The sequence below is a fragment of the Palaemon carinicauda genome, chromosome 38, assembly GCF_036898095.1.
Source record: "Palaemon carinicauda isolate YSFRI2023 chromosome 38, ASM3689809v2, whole genome shotgun sequence".
In the NCBI taxonomy this organism is placed as follows: domain Eukaryota; kingdom Metazoa; phylum Arthropoda; class Malacostraca; order Decapoda; family Palaemonidae; genus Palaemon; species Palaemon carinicauda.
Genome location: NC_090762.1, coordinates 46314733 through 46334732, shown reverse-complemented (window position 1 = coordinate 46334732; position 20000 = coordinate 46314733). Strand labels below are relative to the sequence as shown.

Genomic DNA, 20000 nt, shown 5'->3' with positions numbered 1-20000 from the left:
TGTATAATGATTATGGAAACGAGATGTTTAATGATTATGGAAACGAGATGTATAATGATTACAGAAACAAAAAATACAATGAATAAGGAAACAAGAAATAAAATGAATAAGGAAACGAGAACATATACATTTAAGGAAACGAGATGTATAATGATTATGGAAACGAGATGTTTAATGATTATGGAAACGAGATGTATAATGATTACAGAAACAAAAAATACAATGAATAAGGAAACAAGAAATAAAATGAAAAAGGAAACGAGAACATATACATTTAAGGAAACGAGATGTATAATGATTATGGAAATGAGATGTATACTGCTTGAGGAAACGAGATGTATAATGAATAAGGAAATGAGAATACGGGAGTTTCACTACAGAGAATAGTTTAATTATGGCTCCTACCAAGAAAACTAGAGGCGTAAAAGGTAAATGTCCAAGTTCACAACAATTCGTAGGTTCAACAAACCTAATACGAACGATATCATCATTGCAAATCCGTTGTCACTAAAGTTAACAGAACTCCAAAATGAGGACACCAAATTGCTTTACAACCACGAGAACATATATGGAAAAATATCAATAAAATAACAAAAGTTAAATTTAAAGTTAATTAATGACTACTGGATAGAATAGTGGGGAATAGAGAAATCTTATCATCCTCCAAACAATGCATAAAATCTCTAATATCAATGCTTGAGAGAGAGAGAGAGAGAGAGAGAGAGAGAGAGAGTGAGTTAATCTTTATTGCTAAAATCACTATAACCAAATTAATTTGAAATGTTGAGGAGAAATAGATTTGAGTCGAGAGAGAGAGAGAGAGAGAGAGGAGAGAGAGAGAGAGAGAGAGAGAGTTAATCTTTATTGTTAAAATCACTATAACCAAATTAAATTGAAATGTTGAGGAGAAATAGATTTGAGTCTCTCTCTCTCTCTCTCTCTCTCTCTCTCTCTCTCTCTCTCTCTCTTTTATAAGTCCTAAGGCTTATTACCTTGGCGTTGAAATGATGAATCCCGGCGTTCGGCTGCAGCATATGATGAAGACCGTCGAAGCTGAAGAAGACGATCTTGACGAGGCCGTTGTCGGCGTTCTCCAACATTGCCTCCGGAGGCAACCTTATGGAATCCAGGGGCACTTTGGGCGTCGCACTACCGACGTCCTGGGGGAAATCAGCCATCGGTGCGGAAGGAACGGTGTCCAGGTAGGAGGAGGTGGTGGCCAGAGGCGCCGTAGGGGAGGAGGACGGATCTGAAGGCCTCGTCAGGGTAGATGGGAGCCAGGCCTCCCCGGGGGAGGGGAAGGTGACCGTCACCACGTTCCTCGTCTCAAGCACTTGGAGACGCAACACTGGAAGGAAAAACAAACAAACAAGTAAATAAAAACAAATAAGTATAAATAAAGAAATAATTAAATGTGCTGAATGCAACATTGAAGTAGGTGATGATGAAGTATTGAATTAAAAGCTCATGATAGAGACGACAGGCGAAATCTAACCGAGGTCCTTTGCTTCAATAGGGGTAGGAGGAAATGATGATGATGATGATGAATGCAACATTCTTCGCTTGAATGAATAAATGACTGGTAATTATCTGGTATCATAACATCATTGGTCACCGATGCCAATTAGAGTATGCTTAATAAACAATTAACAAATCAAAATAAAAAGTAAAACACTAGATAAAAAAAAAACCGGAAATTAATACATAACTTAACAATGAAACACTAGAAATTTAATATATCATCTAAATACGAGTAAGAAGGCCACGCCAATTTCCAATGCAAACTGAAAAATACCTTTAGCATCATGCTTGAATTAATAATAATAATAATAATAATAATAATAATAATAATAATAATAATAAAAATTCAGTACTTCAAAAACCAACAATAAATGAAGCCGTTTTTTAGCTCGCGGCACGAAAAAGGCCTCAGACCTGTCCTCAGTCATGTCTGGGGTTGGTCACAGCAAACCAACCAAGTACGGGCGGTCCTGACTAGTACAGCTTTGCTGATCATGGTAATACACAAACCTTTCACCAAGTTACGGTATCCCGACTCTAAAATCCTTTCAGATTTGGACACAATATATATATATATATATATATATATATATCACAAATTTTAAGTAATTTGTATTTTTCCTAACATACTTACCTCGAACTACTTTCTTAGGAGAGTCTGTGATCTCTCAATCACCGACCAAGATTTTTGCGTAGTTGTCCCCTCTCCGCTGCCAGTATATATATATATATATATATATATGTGTGTATATATATATATATATATATATACTGGCAGCGGAGAGGGGACAACTACGCAAAAATCTTGGTCGGTGATTGAGAGATCACAGACTCTCCTAAGAAAGTAGTTCGAGGTAAGTATGTTAAGAAAATACAAATTACTTAAAATTTGATATATATATATATATATATATATATATATATATATATATATATATATATATATCTTTCTTCAATATTAAGTTATCATTAAATCAAGCTTTTGCATCGATTTTTGGGGATGTGGTTCAGTAGAGCACCTTTGTGATAGTCGTGAAGATAAGCACCACTTGACAATTCGATTCGATAAAGGTGATTTTTTTTTTCTTTTCTCCATTATCAAGGAAATAAGAGACCATCTCCTTATGTTTTTTTTTTTTTTGGGGGGGGGGACGGATGCACTTACCTATTTTGAATGCCTATTAACATGTAAGTTTCCATTTAAAATTCTAAATTCCATGAACAACTATACGAAATTTCAAAAATTACTAATTTCAATTATAATAATTTTAGAAATTTCAATAATAATAATAATCATCATCATCATCATTGTCATCATCATCATCATAATAATAATAATAATAATAACAATAACAATAATAATAATTTTTATGGTAAGACAAACAATTCGAAATTCCAGGATCGAAGAATAGTTTTTTACTTTCACGAAATACGAACAAAACGGTACACACTAGCAACAATAAGTAAAATTATACATTTTCATTATCAGATAATATAAAGCTTCAAATTGATTGACATAAAAAAAAAATACTTCCCCAACCCACTCTTTACACTTCCGAGTTAAAGTTCGACACTTATTGATGAAGGGGGTCAAATTTATTCCTTTATATATTTACTGCAATTCTTAAATATCAATTTCCAATAACTGTAATGAAATACAGCTTCAAAGAACAGGGCTCAATTCACCGTCGATGCATGTGATATTACTTTTAGTGAGTTTTCGTAAACTGTTGAGAGAGAGAGAGAGAGAGAGAGAGAGAGAGAGAGAGAGAGAGAGAGAGAGAGAGAGAGAGAGAGAGAGAGAGAGAGAGAGAGAGGGGGGGGGGTTAAGAATACTTTATTAATCCTGTATATAAAGAATCCATACATATATAAGAAAATATAAATATTGTATGTTAACTATTCATCTATTTTTTCTATCAAATTTTTTCGTGAAATTACAGGCATTATTTAAAAAGAATACACATCCACGGTAATGAAATATAATAGCACCTGTTTACATTTGTATTTGCAACACACACACATAAAAAAAGTTAGATAAGTGGTATCATTAATAACCATCATATTCTTCAAGGGCACACCTAGCCTCCTTACCACACAAACACAAGCCTTGAAGTCTTAGGGCGTCGAACCATCACAAACAAGCGACCATCAGACCAGGGCCCCACCCACCTATCCCATCCTGATAATCCCCAGCACGATATTATTAGGATCTCTTGCTTCTTCGTGGCTCACCCGCCATCCTTCCCTCATCCCTCGACAACCCGAACCTCTCAACTACAGAGTTCAAACCCCTAACCTCCCCCCTCCCCACCCCCCTCCAAAAAAAAAAAAGTCCCAACCTCTCTTCTCCCTCTTCAACATAAGGGTCTGATTAGCTTGCGGCAGGAATCGAGCCTTAAATCAAATTAAAGCCGCTGTCCCAAAGAGTGTCTCCGTGGAAAAACAGGGGATCTATCTATTTATATATTTCTTTTACATCTTTCTCGGTTTCCCTTCATGAGTGGGCTGCTCCTGTTCTTTTGACGTCAAACGCCTTTTCTTTCTGATACTCTCCTGCATTCCATATGCTCCCAGGCCTCTCACACCAATGCCAGTTTGAGCAAAACACCACCGAACTCGTCATGAAAAATACAGATTTTCTTTTTAGCAGATAAGAAACGTGGGTGAAAGAAAATTAAACCAAACACTTGTAGCAAAACATCCTGACGTAGCAACGTCAGAATACGGAGAAGAGGAACTTAAAAGATACTATTGAGAGAAAAATTACTGTCCTAAAGTAGATATGATTAAAGTCGCGAATAATTCTCCCATTATGAGAATAAATATCTTAGATTATTTTGATAATAATGATAATTTTAATCTTAAAAGTAATAATTTTGAAAATGATAATAATTTTGAAAATGATAATAATTTTAGAAATAATAATCTTAAAAACAATCATTTTAATAAAAATAATTTTAATGATGGAAAAGGGTCATAGAAGGCATTTTCTTATCCTATCAATACAAACAATGATGAAAAATTGAACTATCTCTCATTCTCTTAATCACCCTGATAAATGGGACACATCAAGTTAACTATGATAGCTTATCAATAGAACTTCAAAAGTTCAAAGTTGCAGCAAATGTTCATATGTTAAACAGGCTGACACAAGTCTTTTTATAGTTTATATATGACGTATCTGTTTTGACGTTGTGATTTTAGAATGATTTATTGTTAATTTGTTCTCATCATTAATTCATTTCCTTTCCTCACTGGGCTATTTTTCCCTGTTGAAGCTCTTTGGCTTATAGCATCTTGCTTTTCCAACTAGGGTTGTAGCTTGGCTAATAATAATAATAATAATAATAATAATAATAATAATAATAATAATAATAACGAAACATACTCCACTAATTATAAATTCTGGCTTTTCCGCCTTTTAAGAATTCTGTTAAGTGCACATAATAAACAATGATATAAATGTGCCTGTAAGAGCATATGGAATGAACTTCCCAAAACAGTTCGTTGAATCGGTGGAACTTTAAAAGTTCAAACTTGCAGCGAATGTTTTTATATTGAACAGGCTGACATTAGGGTCTTTTTTTTATCTATGAAAGGTCAATTTTAATGTTAATATTTTTAAAATAATCCATTTTAATTGTTCACTACTTCTCTAGTATTTTATTTTTTAAGTTTCCTTTCCTCACTGGGCTATTTCTCTCTGTTTGAGCCCTTGGGCTTATAGCATCCTGCATTTCTAACTAGGTTTGTAGCCTAGATAATAATAATAACAACAATAACTGAAGTGTCGGATCAATAAATAACGTCAGCGTGAAGACAGAATTTTCTTGTCCTTTAGAGCAGTTTATAGCCTAGATAATAATAATAATAATAATAATAATAATAATAATAATAATAACAATAACTGGAGTTTAAAGGTTTAAAGGTCGCTCATGAATGGCAGAGGCAAGGGATAGTGACACTGCCCAAGTAAGCAGGACAATGCCCTAGAGACTGACCATATATTATATGATCAGCGCCCAAGCCTCCTCTCCACCCAAGCTAGGACCAGGGAGGGCCAGGCAGTGGCTGCTGATGACAACAGATAGACCTATAGGCTCCCCCAAAACCCCCCAAACCTTAGCTCACAAGGATGGTAAGGTTACAGACACTAATGGCACTAACGAGTCTGAGCGGGACTCGAACCCCCGACTGGGAAACACCAGACAGAGACGTTACCGATCAGGCCACAGCAATAAATATCGTCAGCATGAAGACAAAATTTTCTTCATGTCCTTAGGAGCAGTTTATTGATAACTTGACCCCTTCTAAGAGGAACGTGATGAGAAACATGAACTACCGGTCTTATAGGTCCCATGGCGTTATTTTCGTTAAATATTCAATCAACAACCTTGGGGTTCTGGGGGTTGAACTCCATCCCAACCCCACCGACATACGTGCAAGGCCGAATTTATTTCTCTGATAGAACCTATTGCTTGTGGAACCCTCAGGGTGCCTTGGAGAACATCATGACAGTAAATGTCAAGGGTCCTACATTTCCAGGATCATGGAAAGAACTTTCTTAAGATGGTTTCCATTCTTAATGAGCGTCTTTCTTCCAATAGAAATACATAGAATTAAAGTTCCTCACCAAACAGTTGAGTTTTGCAACAAAAATGTAATTATTAAAAGATTCTACTGTCGTTTCTGGCAAATACTCTGTGGCCACAGACTTAATATTTTGAGAATGCTGTCAAAGAAAATGTCTGTAACTTACAGAAAATACAGAATTTATTCAAACTAAATAGTGCGTAGTATCTAAATACTATTTTTAAGTTAACATATAATCTATTTATCCCTACTAATGATTTCATTATCAGCCGCGAATAATGAATTTTAAATTCTATAAAAGGAATTTTACTAATATTTTTTTTCTTGTTTTCCTTGTAAGACTTCACACTCAAAATAATGCAGATGCAAGAGTCAGTAAGCTTGCGGTTACAACGTACATCATTTCTAATTGATGAGTTTTGACCAAAACAAGTTAATTATGTATATATATATACACACACACACATATATAGGCCTATATATATATATATATATATATATATATATATATATATATATATATATATATATGCACCTTTATTTATGTATATAAATATCCTTTGATGAATCAATCCAACGAATCCTCAGGCCGTTTCCGTCAATAGGCGTAGTTGATGATATATATATATATATATATATATATATATATATATATATATATATATATATATATATATATATATATATATATATATATATATATATATATATATATATATATATATATATATGTGAACGGACCTTGCAAATCAGCACATCACATCAAGTGTCTGTTTGTGGCTACGTTTCTGTGCAGAAATGCATGTACTCCTCATATAAATATAGTAATACCCATTTCATTATCCTTAGTGTCTAAGTTTCTACAATCAAGTCCAGGAACCTCATTTTCTCTACTATAAAAAAAAACACTAAACACCGATGGGACTCAACTTGTTATACTTGGTCAATATTAAACTCGATTTGGTTAATTGTGTTAATTCTATCTTGGATGATAAATTTGGAAGAGAATATCAAATATTTATCGTATGCACTACTAATAATAATCAATAATTATATTGGCTTTAATGATAACTAGTTTCCTAAATAATTAACACTGAGTTCTCTATAAGAACAATCTACAACATTGACTTGAGTTATCTGATAATCTTGGATTCAAATACCATATTATTTCTTATTACATAGTATGTTTAACACCCAATAATAACCTATTTACACTATACTGCAAACACAGAGGGCGAGGTTGAAATAATGATGACATACCAGTGGAGATTTGAACTCCAAGCGTAATTATTTTTTGTAATTCCTTATTTAGAGCTTCATTATTCAATTCATGTCTGAAGACAAAAAAAATTTACATGATCCATAAAAATAACTTTTGATAAAATAAGGATTAGTTATTATGAAGTCATTAAACTAGCTTAAATCCCTTGATCAATTAGTCATTAAATTAGCTTAAACCCCTTAATCAATTACAAAGTCATTAAATTAGCTTAAATCCCTTAATCAATAACGAAGTCATTAAATTAGCTTAAATCCCTTAATCAATTACGAAGTCATTAAATTAGCTTATACCCCTTAATCAATAACGAAGTCATTAAATTAGCTTAAATCCCTTAATTAATTACGAACTCATTAAATTAGCTTACATCCCTTAATCAATTACGATGTCATCAAATTAGCTTAAACCTCTTAATCAATAACGAAGTCATTAAATTAGCTTAAATCCCTTAATCAATTAAGGTCATTAAATTCGCTTAAACTCTTCAATCAATTACAAAGAACATCTATAACATACAGAAGGTTTATTACTCATTGTAATAAAATCATGTATATACTTACATATATTTGATTCCGCATGGATCACTGTCTTCTCCTGGTGTAAATTATCCGCCAGAAGAAATGCGGCTTCCTCAAGACCAAGCAGGAGAGCTGTGGCAGCGACCTGATGTTCCGGAGGGCGCAAATCTCCCCAGGCCGCCCTCTGCCGTCCTACCAAGTGGGAACCCGTAGCTACAACGGCACCCACCAATTCGGTGACCATGGCCTCCCGCTGGGCGCGGTCGGGGAAGTTACTGACATCTTCGGCCATACGTCGAGCCAAGCTATTGATGAGGTTGGCCGTGGCTGTGACATCTCCCCCGTACAACGCCCTCGAGCCCGTGACAATGGCTAGATCGTGGGCCACGGCTAACACGGCGTCGCTGGCGTGCGCCCTCGAGGTGAGCGTCGTCAGCCACACGCTGCGGCATTCGCTGAGATCGGCGGGGCCGGACCATCCCAGTGGATTGCAAGAGCGCCGCGCCCAGCCCGAGGCGCCCCCGGGGCAGGACTGCACGGCGACGTCTCCTCCTTTCGTCCAGTTCCACACCAAGCTTCGGTCTGACGAAGGAGGGCACCAGGAAGCTTCGCTGCCCAAGGAGCCCTCCGTGACAGGCACTTCGGCTCGTACGGGCCACGGGGCTGTTGGGGTACAAGAGCGACGTTTTAATTACTCCTTTACATTGCAATGGCGATGATTAATCTACTTGATGGTTAAATCTATACAAATTTCTTTTAATTAATCGCATATCAGTTTATAACATGACCTCTGGCTATTAGAGCAAACGTTACATCAGCGACTAAAAGCTATAAATTAAAAACAAGCCATTTAATAACGATAGAAACTAAAATCATTCTAGTCTAGATTGGAAAAAAAAATCATTGACCCATTAACAATGATCATTCAAGTTTCTTGGACAAAATTATCGCGGATCTCAAAAGCAAAACTCAATCTCTTGATCTATTTAAAAAAAAAATAAACAAATAAAATAGATAAATAAATATATAAATAAAATTCAAATCTGTCACATTTCAAAGAATGGCACATATGCAAGCTTAAATTAATTCAACGAGCTCTGATAGGGTATGGGCAAAAACACTAAGAATAATATTAAGGATAAGATGCAAAACAAATATAATGTAATGTATCAAATTAAAAGTCCATTTTACATGGCACGCATTTACATTGTACTGTCGAGATCCCCAAAAACGACATGTAAAAGAACAGGAGAGAATTGCACGTTAAAAATTCATAGGAGGAAAACTGAAGGATTATTTACTATGAATTAAGCATTTAACAAATTGAACATATTATTCGTGAAATCTACATTCTAGTGACTAACTTTAACAAGAAAATATTTTTTTTTGGGGGGGGGGGATATTTTTATGTGGGAGAAAATATTTCTTCTGCGGGAGAAAATATTTTTTCTGTGGGAGAAAATATATTTTTGTGGTAGAAAACTGTTTTCTTATTGGCGAGAGAGAAATATATTTTGTGGGAGAAAAATAATTTTGTGGGAGAAAAATATATTTTTCGTGAGACGAATATACCCCCCCCCTTTTTTTTTTTTTTTTAGAAATATGGGTTGGGGAAAATCGTCCCGAAAACTTTGGGAGAAAAAATATTTCTGTGGGTGAAAATTACATTTTATTTGTGGGAGACGAATATTTTTCTTTTTTTTTTTTTGGGGGGGGGGGAAATTGTCCGCAAAACTTCGTATTAAGCAGGTATCTCCACAATTCTTCGGTAGTCTCCATCATTACAACTTAGGATTGAAAAGGAAGAGGTGTAAGTAACATTACCTGCAACTATTGCAAGAAGGCTTATGGTCTCCGGACACCTCCAAAAAGTCCCTTCTTCAACTTTTTTCAAATACAAAATCATACCATTAAGAACACATAGCGGGGAATGAAACATGCTTCGGAAATCTAGAAGTACGTTCAGGCTACGAAAATAAAGGTATTGATGCTTTCTGTCAAAGAGAGGTACTATATACTGAAGAAACATCCATGAGGAACTATTCCAAGTTAGGAGCTAGTGTGATTACTATTGAGGGTTATTCTTCAAATCACTACATTGACAGGGATTTGGAATGGCAACAATAGGGACCGGTACTCACTTGTAGTTGATACGGGACTAGATGGCAACCTGTCGCTCTCAACTGCGTCGTACAACTCCGTCGGAGAAGCGTCATCGTCGTCCTCGTCTTCTGCGCCTCCTTCGCCGTACACCTGGTTATTTGCGCTGTCATTCTCTTCGGACCCGGCGGGATCCACAGGGCTGTCTAGGTTGGTTTGGGGCTTGCTGGTGGTGGTCGTGGAGGTGGAGGGCGGCTTCACCGTGGAGGTCGTCGTAGAAGTAGTGGACGTGGTCGTCGTCGATAATGTCGTGTTCTTCGTGGTGTTGGTGATCAGCCAAGGCGGCGGCCTCAGCGTTGTCGTCGTGCTGGCCGACGCGGTGACGGAATGCGGCAAGTCTTCGGCAGGCGCCTCCTTCAGTCGATTCTCGAAGGGCAGACCCTCTTGGCTGATGCCGGGACTCCCGCCCTCTCCTCCCCTCGTCACTACTTCTCCACTGTCCCCTATTCCATCTCCACCAAGTCTGCCTTCTCCAACACCGAAGGGCCCTCCAATACCACCACCAGATCCTCCAACAGGAACGCTACCACCTTTGGCCGGGGGTGATGGGAGAGGAGGGTCGTCCTCTGTGATGGAGCTGACGGTTGTTTTGGTGGCGATGAACCAGGGAGGGCGAGGTCTCGCAGTGTGAGATGGGGGATTGACTGCAATGACAAATACAAGCAATTGGAGGATGCTTAATAAACCATTAATAACATGATAAAACATTGAATAAATAAAGTGACACAAAAACATTTACAATATATTTAAAACCGAGTTAGAAGGCCTGGTTCCAATACGAACTTCAAAATGCCACTGAAGTTAACAAAGAAACATTTACAATTTAATATATAATTTAAAAACTAGTAAGATGGCCTGCTTGCAATACGAACTTAAATGTGCCATTCTAGTTAACAAAGAAATATTTAAAATTTATTATATAATCTAAAAAAGCCAGCTTCCATGGTAACTTGAAAATGCCACTGGCAACATAAACTACGTCTCCTCCAAGCATCTTGGAGTTGACTTGAAAATTATTACTATGGTATGATTATGAAAAATTCCAGATGACTGAAAAATTAAAACTGAGACATTGAATGGAACGACAGGAAAACCTTCTACCTGGAAAATCATTGACAAATTTCGTGAACTGAGAGTGGAAAAAGATCTTTAAATGAAATCATTCTTATAACATAAACACTCTAAGAATAAACTTGAATTCTAATGATCCAATAAAGTAAAAAGTAAAATAAAATAAGGAAAATTATAACAGGACAAACTTATGCATGAATGTTTACACACCCAGTACACGAAACTGGGAAGAGATACTTGATGTAAATTATTCTTATTACACAAAAACCCTAAGAATAAACTTGAATTCTAATGATCCAATAAAGTAGAAAGTAAAATAAAATAAGGAAAATTATAACAGGACAAACTTATGCATGAATGTTTACACACCCAGTACACGAAACTGGGAAGAGATACTTAATGTAAATTATTCTTATAACACAAAAACCCTAAGAATAAACTTGAATTCTAATGATCCAATAAAGTAGAAAGTAAAATAAAATAAGGAAAATTATAACAGGACAAACTTATGCATGAATGTTTACACACCCAGTACACGAAACTGGGAAGAGATACTTAATGTAAATTATTCTTATAACACAAAAACCCTAAGAATAAACTTGAATTCTAATGATCCAATAAAGTAGAAAGTAAAATAAAATAAGGAAAATTATAACAGGACAAACTTATGCATGAATGTTTACACACCCAGTGCACGAAACTGGGAAGAGATACTTACTGTAAATTATTCTTATAACACAAAAACACTAAGAATAAATTTGAATTCTAATGATCCAATAAAGCAAAAAGTAAAATAAAACATGGAAAATTATAACAGAACACAAACTTATGCATAAATGTTTACACACCCAGTACACGAAACTGAGAAGAGATACTTATTGTAAATCATTCTTATGATACAAAATCACTCTATGGATTTAATGGTCCATCAAGGTAAAATAAAACAAGGAAAATCATAACAGCATACATAAATTTATACATGGTTTACACACATAAGAAATTGAAAACAAGTAAATAAAAATCCTCTTACCATCAACACACTGAAAATGAGCTTCAAGATACTTCAACGTGCCAGGACAAGGATCCCCAAATCCACGTGTGGATGCTGGAACACTGCAATTTTGCCTCTGGCTACATCTGTGGAAAAATAAAATAAGGACCTTGAGATGACTTCTTGAATGAGAAAGTAAATAACAATTTCTAAGAAAATTGTATTTTTCTTAACATACCACGTCCCAATAATAGATTACTCTAGCGTCAGCGTTTTCCGACCAGAGATGCCCCCCCCCCCCTCTCCCCTAAATAGGCATACCCTTGCGCGACCCTGACCTCTCTTGTTTTTCCCAGCATGCCCTAGAGAGATGCTACAGTCGACCGACGTCTGATCAACTGCAGCTTTAAAAGGCCAACCTAATAGTAGAAAAAGGACAAAAATATGGCATTTAAGCCTAACCAAATTTTTAAAAAGGCCAAATTTAGGTATCTAGCACCAAAAAAGGGCAAATTTGGAGTTTTTTGGCCTGAAAAAGGCCAACCTGGCAATCCTATATCCAGGTCGTCATATTGACCACTCTTACTCTGGTCGCGCTCACGATCACACCAGTATTGCCAAATGGCGGAATTGTGCGGGTAATAAAGGAAAAATGAACGTACTGAGGGATCTCCATCATTTCAATTTCCGATTTCTGCTTTACTCTGACTGGAGCGGAAAACTGGTTTTTGGCATATAAATGCGTTTTATATTTATATGGAGTCTATGTCTTTAAATATGTTGATCTGTATTGTATTTAGAACTAAAACTAACATAACAAAGTATAGAAATTGTGAGTATAATTTGGGTTAAGTTGGCGGATAAAAGGCCGTTTTCCTTACCAGGCGGAATTCTTAGGCAGAACCAATGGCAACATTGGATCACGTGTCTCGCTTGCGTTCACCGGAGTTTTCCTGTGTTAAATGCGGTTTTTTCGTGTGAATCTCATCGTCTTCGATTTAGATTATGGAATTCTGGGTGACGTGAGATCAATGCAGAGTAGAGTTAATGCATTCTACTGTAAATTACTTTAGTCTTTAATCAAAAGAAAAAAAACCTTGCAACAAACCATGGCGATCGAGGGTCTCTGTATTAGAGACTGATTGGAAATTTGATCTAAAGTATCACAGGATCTATTCATTTTCATCACCCCATTTGGTCATTATTATTATAATTATTATTATTATTATTATTATTATTATTATTATTATTATTATTATTATTATTATTATTATTATTATTATTATTATTATCATTTAAGCTAGTTATCTTGACAAGAACATTATACGGAATAAAAAAAGTTAAATTACTCTGAATCTTTGCAGCAAAATAATGATTACAAAAATGACCTCATGATCGAAATGAAAAGAGGAGGATCTCTACCTCCCTCCTTCCCACCTCGCCTCGTCCATGAATTAATGGTATGCTAAAACCATCCTATTAATAATAATGGGTGTATGAATACGTAAGACGATAGTGGCAGGGCAAACACTTTAATTGATTAGGTCACACCTGAGTTTCCAAACATCAACGAGAGATGTTGATCTTCCTACACATTAGAGACGTTACCCTAAAAGCCATACTCCCTCCCCCTCTTAAAGGTTTAAAGGCCGCTCATGAATGCCAGGGGTAAGGGACAGTGACATTGCCCTATCAAGCAGGACAATGCCCTAGATAATGACCATATATTCAAATGATCAGCGCCCAAGACCCCTCTTCAACCAAGCTAAGACCAGGGAGGTTTAAAGGCCGCTCATGAATGGCAGGGGCAAGGGACAGTGACATTGCCCTATCGAGCAGGACAATGCCCTAGACACTGATCATATATTCATATGATCAGCGCCCAAGCCCCCTCTCTACCCAAGCTAGGAACAAGGAGGGCCAGGCAATGGCTGCTAATGACTCAGTAGATACACCTATAGGCTCCCTCAAACATCATATCCTTAGCTCACATGGATGGTGAGGTTGCAGCGACCAAAGAAACTAACGAGTTTGAGCGGGACTCGAACCCCGGTCTTTTAAACTCCATCCCAAAAATAGCAATCAATGAGACGCCGACCTTAGAGGAAGAAAAATAAGAAGAAAAATATCGAAGCTTCCCAGACAATATCAGCCTGTTCGTAATGCTAAGTGGTCAGAAATTATTTTATTTTAACCGTTCGTTACTTTTCTTGTAGTTTATTCATTTCCATATTTCCTTTCCTCACTGGGGTATTCTTGCCCTGTTGGAGCCCTTGGGCTTATAGGATCCAGCTTTTCCAACTAGGTTCATCTTAGCTAATAATAATAATAATAATAATATCCAAGGATAATGTTCCCACTCCTTCACCTCTCTAAATTCTGGAATTCTGTTTCATTCTACCTATCCGGTGACGCCCCTTTTCTTCTTAACTCCCCAAAAATGAGAGGTCGGGCTTAAAATCTCATTACTAGTATATTCACAGCTTTAAACTTGCAAGAATTTTCTAAAGGGGTACTTACTAACGATGTACATTGTCTCTTGCAAACAAAGATTTAGCAATTATATCTAAAATTTTATCAGTAGTTGTGAACTACACAAGAACTGCAAATACATTGTTATCTTTTATGAGGTAGAGTAGACTTATAAAGAGCGGTGCCTATGTTTTTTCAACTGCTTCCTTGCTAATAATACCATGTACAATAGTTCGAAGGTTGGTCAGGGCACCATCCATCCGTTGCGATACTAACACTAGAATTATTGGGTCCTTTGACTGGCCAGACAGTACTACAATGGATTGGTCTCTCTCTGGTTGCGGCTCATTTTTTCCTTTGCCTACACATACACCGAATAGTCTGGCCTATTCTATACACATTCTCCTCTGTCCTCATACACCTAATAACACTGAGATTACCAAACAAATTTTCTCTCTCAAAGGGTTGACTGTGCACTGTAATAGTTCAGTGGCTACTTTCCTTTTGGTATGGGTAAAGAGACTAATTGTTATGGTAATCAGCTCTTCTAGGAAGACACTCCAAAATCAAACCTTTGTTCTCTAGTCTTGGGTAGTGCCATAACCTCTGTACCATGGTCTTCCACTGTCTTGGAATGGTGTTCTCTTGCTTGAGGGCACACTTGGGCACACTATTTTATCTTATTTCATTTCCTCTTGTTATTTTGAAGTTTTCATCGTTTACATATGAAAGATTCATTTTAAAGTTGTTATTCTTAAACATTTATTGTAGTTTATTTTATTTCCTTTCCTCACTGGGCTATTTTCCCTGTTGGAGCCCTTGGGCTTATAGCATCTTGCTTTTCTAACAATCGGAATGTATGCAGTTCTATAAATGAAGTATTTAGAATCATGAAAATAATAAGCAACTAAAGTTAAATGAGCATTTACTACCAACTATAGTCAATTATTTTTAGTGAGGCGCATTTGCACCGACTCGCAGGGGTGCCCTTTTGGCTCGGAAAAGTTTTTGCTATCTGATTGGTTAGAATTATCTTGTCCAACCAATCAGCGATCAGGAAACTTATCGGAAGGAAAAGGGCACCCCTGCGAGTCGGTGCAAATCTGCCTCACTAAAAAGAATTGACTATAGAACATCTTCCCTAGATTCCTGTCTAGCGCAACAATAATCTAACTGGTAAAACATATATAGCTGCTCGATAGGCAATGTCACTGTCCATTGCCTCTGTCATTCATGAGTGACCTTTAAAACCTTAAGTGCACCCTCCTACACCCTCACTTCGATGAGAGTAACCAAACAGATAGTATAGCGAGAGATGGCAGATGTGGTAGGCTGGGCTACAAACAGCAACTAGCCGTGCAGTAAGGGTGAGACAGGGTATACTTTCCCAGAGAGGTGTGCCATGAATTCCTGTGACCAACTGTACATGATTCTTACTACGCGTGTTAAATGACAAATGAATTTATTGCGTCTAAAAGTATTTATCAATTAATTCAAAATGCCATAAAAAAAATCCGGCTCTCATGTAAAATAAGGACTTTAAATAAAGTTATAAATAAAATAATAATTTAAGAGCCCTTGCCTTATATTAACTTAATTCATCATGTTTTCTATTTACACCAAATTTCTCCAACCCGTTGGGCATCAGCTTCCTTTATTCAAGAAAGAAAATAAAACTTGACTCTGGAATGAAATTGTGTTAGAAATATATAGAGCGGGTGCGATCCCGATGGAAACAATAGCCAACACACCTTTTTACATTGAACCACCTCGCTTTTCCTCGGGGGTAAACACCTACTTCACTTCCACGCGAGTAATGGGGCACCACTAAGAGAGAGAGAGAGAGGGGGGAGGGGGTGGGAAGAGGCCACTTCCAGATAAGACTTGCAAATCAGGCAATGCATCTGCGAGCGGGTCTTATGTTTTCGCTGAGTATACTTAGAAATGTATGACGTTCCTTCTGCTTTCGTGATTGGGAAAGAGGGTGGGAGCTTAGAGGGAGAAGGGATGGAGGAAAAGAATGGGGAAGGGAGGGAGGAGAAGGAGGAGGAAGGGAGGGAGAAATAGAAGGAGGAAGGGAGGGAGGAAAAGAAGGTGGCGAGCGCGCGCTGTGCTGGTGGTTGGCAGCCTGGTAATAAAACACCAATGTCTAGTTGAAAAAGCAAGATGCTATAAGCCCAAGGGCTCCAACTGGGAAAAATAGCCCAGTAAGGAAAGGAAACAACTAAACGATATAAGTAATGAACAATTAAACAATAAAAATTAACAATATTAAAACAGATACTTCATTTATAAACTATGAAAAGACTTATGTCAGCCTGTTCAACATGAAAACATTTTCTGCAAGTTAGAACTTTTGAAGTTCTACTAATTAAACTACCAGATTAGGAAGATCATTCCACAACTTGGTCACAGCTGGAATAAAGCTTCTAGAGTACTGTGCAGTATTGAGCCTCATGATGGAGAAGGCCTGACTATTAGAATTAACTGCATGCCTATAGTCCATTTCTTTTAGCGATATATATTTGCACCGACTCGCAGCGGTGCCCTTTTAGCTCGGAAAAGTTTCCGGATCGCTGATTGGTTGGACAAGATAATTCTAACCAATCAGCGACCAGGAAACTTTTCCGAGCTAAAAGGGCACCGCCGCGAGTCGGTGCAAATATGCATCGCTAAAAGAAATCGACTATAGTATTGCGAACAGGATGGAACTGTCCGGGAAGCTCTGAATGCTTTAGAGGATACGGTCTAATTATACCTATACCGTGGCTCAGACAAGCAAAAATCAAATTATTACCGGAGAATAAGAGAAGTTTTAACACTTAGGTGGAGCCACTACCAAGGACAAGGATGTAAAGGCCACTCCACCCTCTCCTGTCAAGATGCATTAATAACACAAAACAATAAACACGTCGGTACAGTAGTAATATGGCCATGTCTTCATTAGAGCCATCGTTTGCGCTGAATACAAAACGCCGTCTCGAAACTGTTAAACACCCAAAGATGAATCTTAATCCTAATTACTTTACACGAGGAGTTTACAATTTATGCCTTCCGTAAAGGCACCTCAGGGTTCGTATAAATGTTTCCTTTAACAAGGGATGGATCTAGAAAATTGCGAGACCACGGTTAATGGCACATTCATACTTTCCCTTAACTAATGAACTTAGGACTAGCCCATCCACAATGAGTCAAATCTAATGACATAGGTCTTTTTATGGTTTATATATAACATATCTGTTTTGATGTTGTTATTGTTTTTAAAATATTTCATTGTTAATTTTTTCTCATATCGTTTATTTCCTTATTTCCATTTCTCACTGGGCTATTTTTCATTACTGGAGCCCTTTGACTTATTGTATCTTGCTTTTCCAACTAGGGCTGTAGCTTAGATGATAATAATAATAATAATAACAACAACAACAACAACAACAACAACAACAACAACAACAACAATAATAATAATAATAATAATAATAATAATAATAATAATCTCACTCTTGTGTTTCCATTCTTTCTTAAGCTACTTTCACACCATCTACTAATTGCATATATGCCCCTTTTTTCGTTTAACACTTCCGAAATCAAACACGCTTTTCATTAATTTTTGTTTACGCTATTCTATCAACCAAATATTCTAATCTATTGACCTTTCTTTCAACATTGTCGAACCTCGTCCTAATGCCTTGTGACTCTTTCACACCTTAATATACTAACTACACGAATAGTTCATCTCAACAGCTTCACTCGTGTTTACTTTTATCTGCATTTAATAGCTACACTTTACTCTCATAATGGGAAGTTGGCTTAACAATCCTTTCATAAGCATTCGGTCTCACCCCAATGTACTAGAACACAAATATGCCTATGGTCAGCAACTCTTCTAGGAGAAGCACACTCCCAAATCAAACCACTGTTCTCTAGTCTTGGGTAGTGCCATATCCTCTGTGCTATGATCTTCCAGTCTTGTGTTAGATTTCGCTTGCTTGAGGGTACATAAGGGCACACTATTCTATCTTATTTCCCTTCCTCTTGTTTTTATGCAGTTTATATGGTTTATATGATAGATCTAATTCAATGTTGTTAATGATCTTAAATGTTTTATTTGGATTGTTACTACTTCTCTCCTAGTTTATTCATTTCCTCGTTTCCTTTCCTCACTGGGCTATTTTTCCCTGTTGGAGCCCTTGGACTTCTAACATCATGCTTTTTCAATTAGGGTTGTAGCTTAGCTAATAATAATAATAATAATAATAATAATAATAATAATAATAATAATAATAAATGTTATTCTTCTCTCATTAGTTATTTTTACCCCAAAATACTTCTGCGAATCAACAACCTCATTATTTCAACTAACCATTATCCTTTAATTATAAGCTTATATCAAACTGCAATCTCTTCCATAATTATTTCAGTATGCTTGAACAGTGCTGTATCCTGTGAAAACATTTACCATGCAGCACATATATTTCACGATTCCAAAGCTTTGCACTCATCATACTGTCTTTTTTCTAACTCTTAATTTTACTCCGCCCCTGAGGTAATTAAAAGAAGCGAAGGCTTTGTCCCACACTCACTGTTTATAGTTAGACACGTATATATTGGAATTAAATGGCAGGACAGATTAGAAATGAAACTATAAGAGATTAGTCGAGTGTCATATGTGGGGTAGATGGAGATGGTTTGAGCAGGCTCTTCGCACTCCCCAAGGGAGATTAGAAGTTCACCAAACATCTAACTGGGCTCCACAAGGTGCTAGAAGAGTTGGAAGACCCAGGCCTACATGGCTGAGAACTATGAAACGAGAAGTGGGAGACAAAGAGTGGGAGAATTATAGAATTAAAAGCTCGAGATAGAGACGACTGACAAAATCTAACAGAGGCCCTTTGCGTCAATAGGCGTAGGGGACGATGATGATGACATCCTTACGCAATCAATTTTTCTATTCGAAAAAGTTCCAAGAGCAAACCAAAGTAGAGGATATTTTGACATAAAAGAAATGGACATGGGCAGGATATATAATGAGAATGGCATATAATAAATGGACATTAAGAATAACAGAATGGTCCCTAGAGATCGCAAAAGAAGCAGGAGAAGGAAGAAAAGACGATGGATTGATGAACTAAGAATATTTTGCGGGTATCAACCATAAACGGCCGGGAGTGGAAAGACATGTCTGAAGCCTTTGTCTTGCAGTGGACTAGTCTGTGTGTGTGTGTTTCTTCAAAAGTGCCTATAAAAAAAAGGAAATATAAAAAAATCACTACAATTCGACCAGGACGATTTATTTTTAACTTTACACCTTGAAGAGGGCCAATATGTATTGGTCGAAATATAGTGATGTATTTATATTTCCTTTGTTTCTCTTGTAGGCCTTTAAGAAGAAACA

General features: G+C 36.8%; 1 protein-coding gene across 11 annotated transcripts in view; it reads right to left on the bottom strand.

Annotated features, from left to right (window-relative positions):
* Positions 1-20000, bottom strand: part of LOC137630595 (latrophilin Cirl-like) — a 93366-nt gene that overhangs the window by 56894 nt on the left and 16472 nt on the right. For all 11 annotated transcript variants that reach the window (XM_068362171.1, XM_068362172.1, XM_068362177.1 and 8 more), the window contains exons 2-5: positions 12176-12282; positions 10056-10718; positions 7957-8577; positions 993-1348 (exon numbers count right to left, since the gene is read on the bottom strand). In XM_068362171.1, the coding sequence (XP_068218272.1) occupies positions 993-1348; positions 7957-8577; positions 10056-10718; positions 12176-12282 (1747 nt within the window). The remainder of the gene's footprint in view (positions 1-992; positions 1349-7956; positions 8578-10055; positions 10719-12175; positions 12283-20000) is intronic.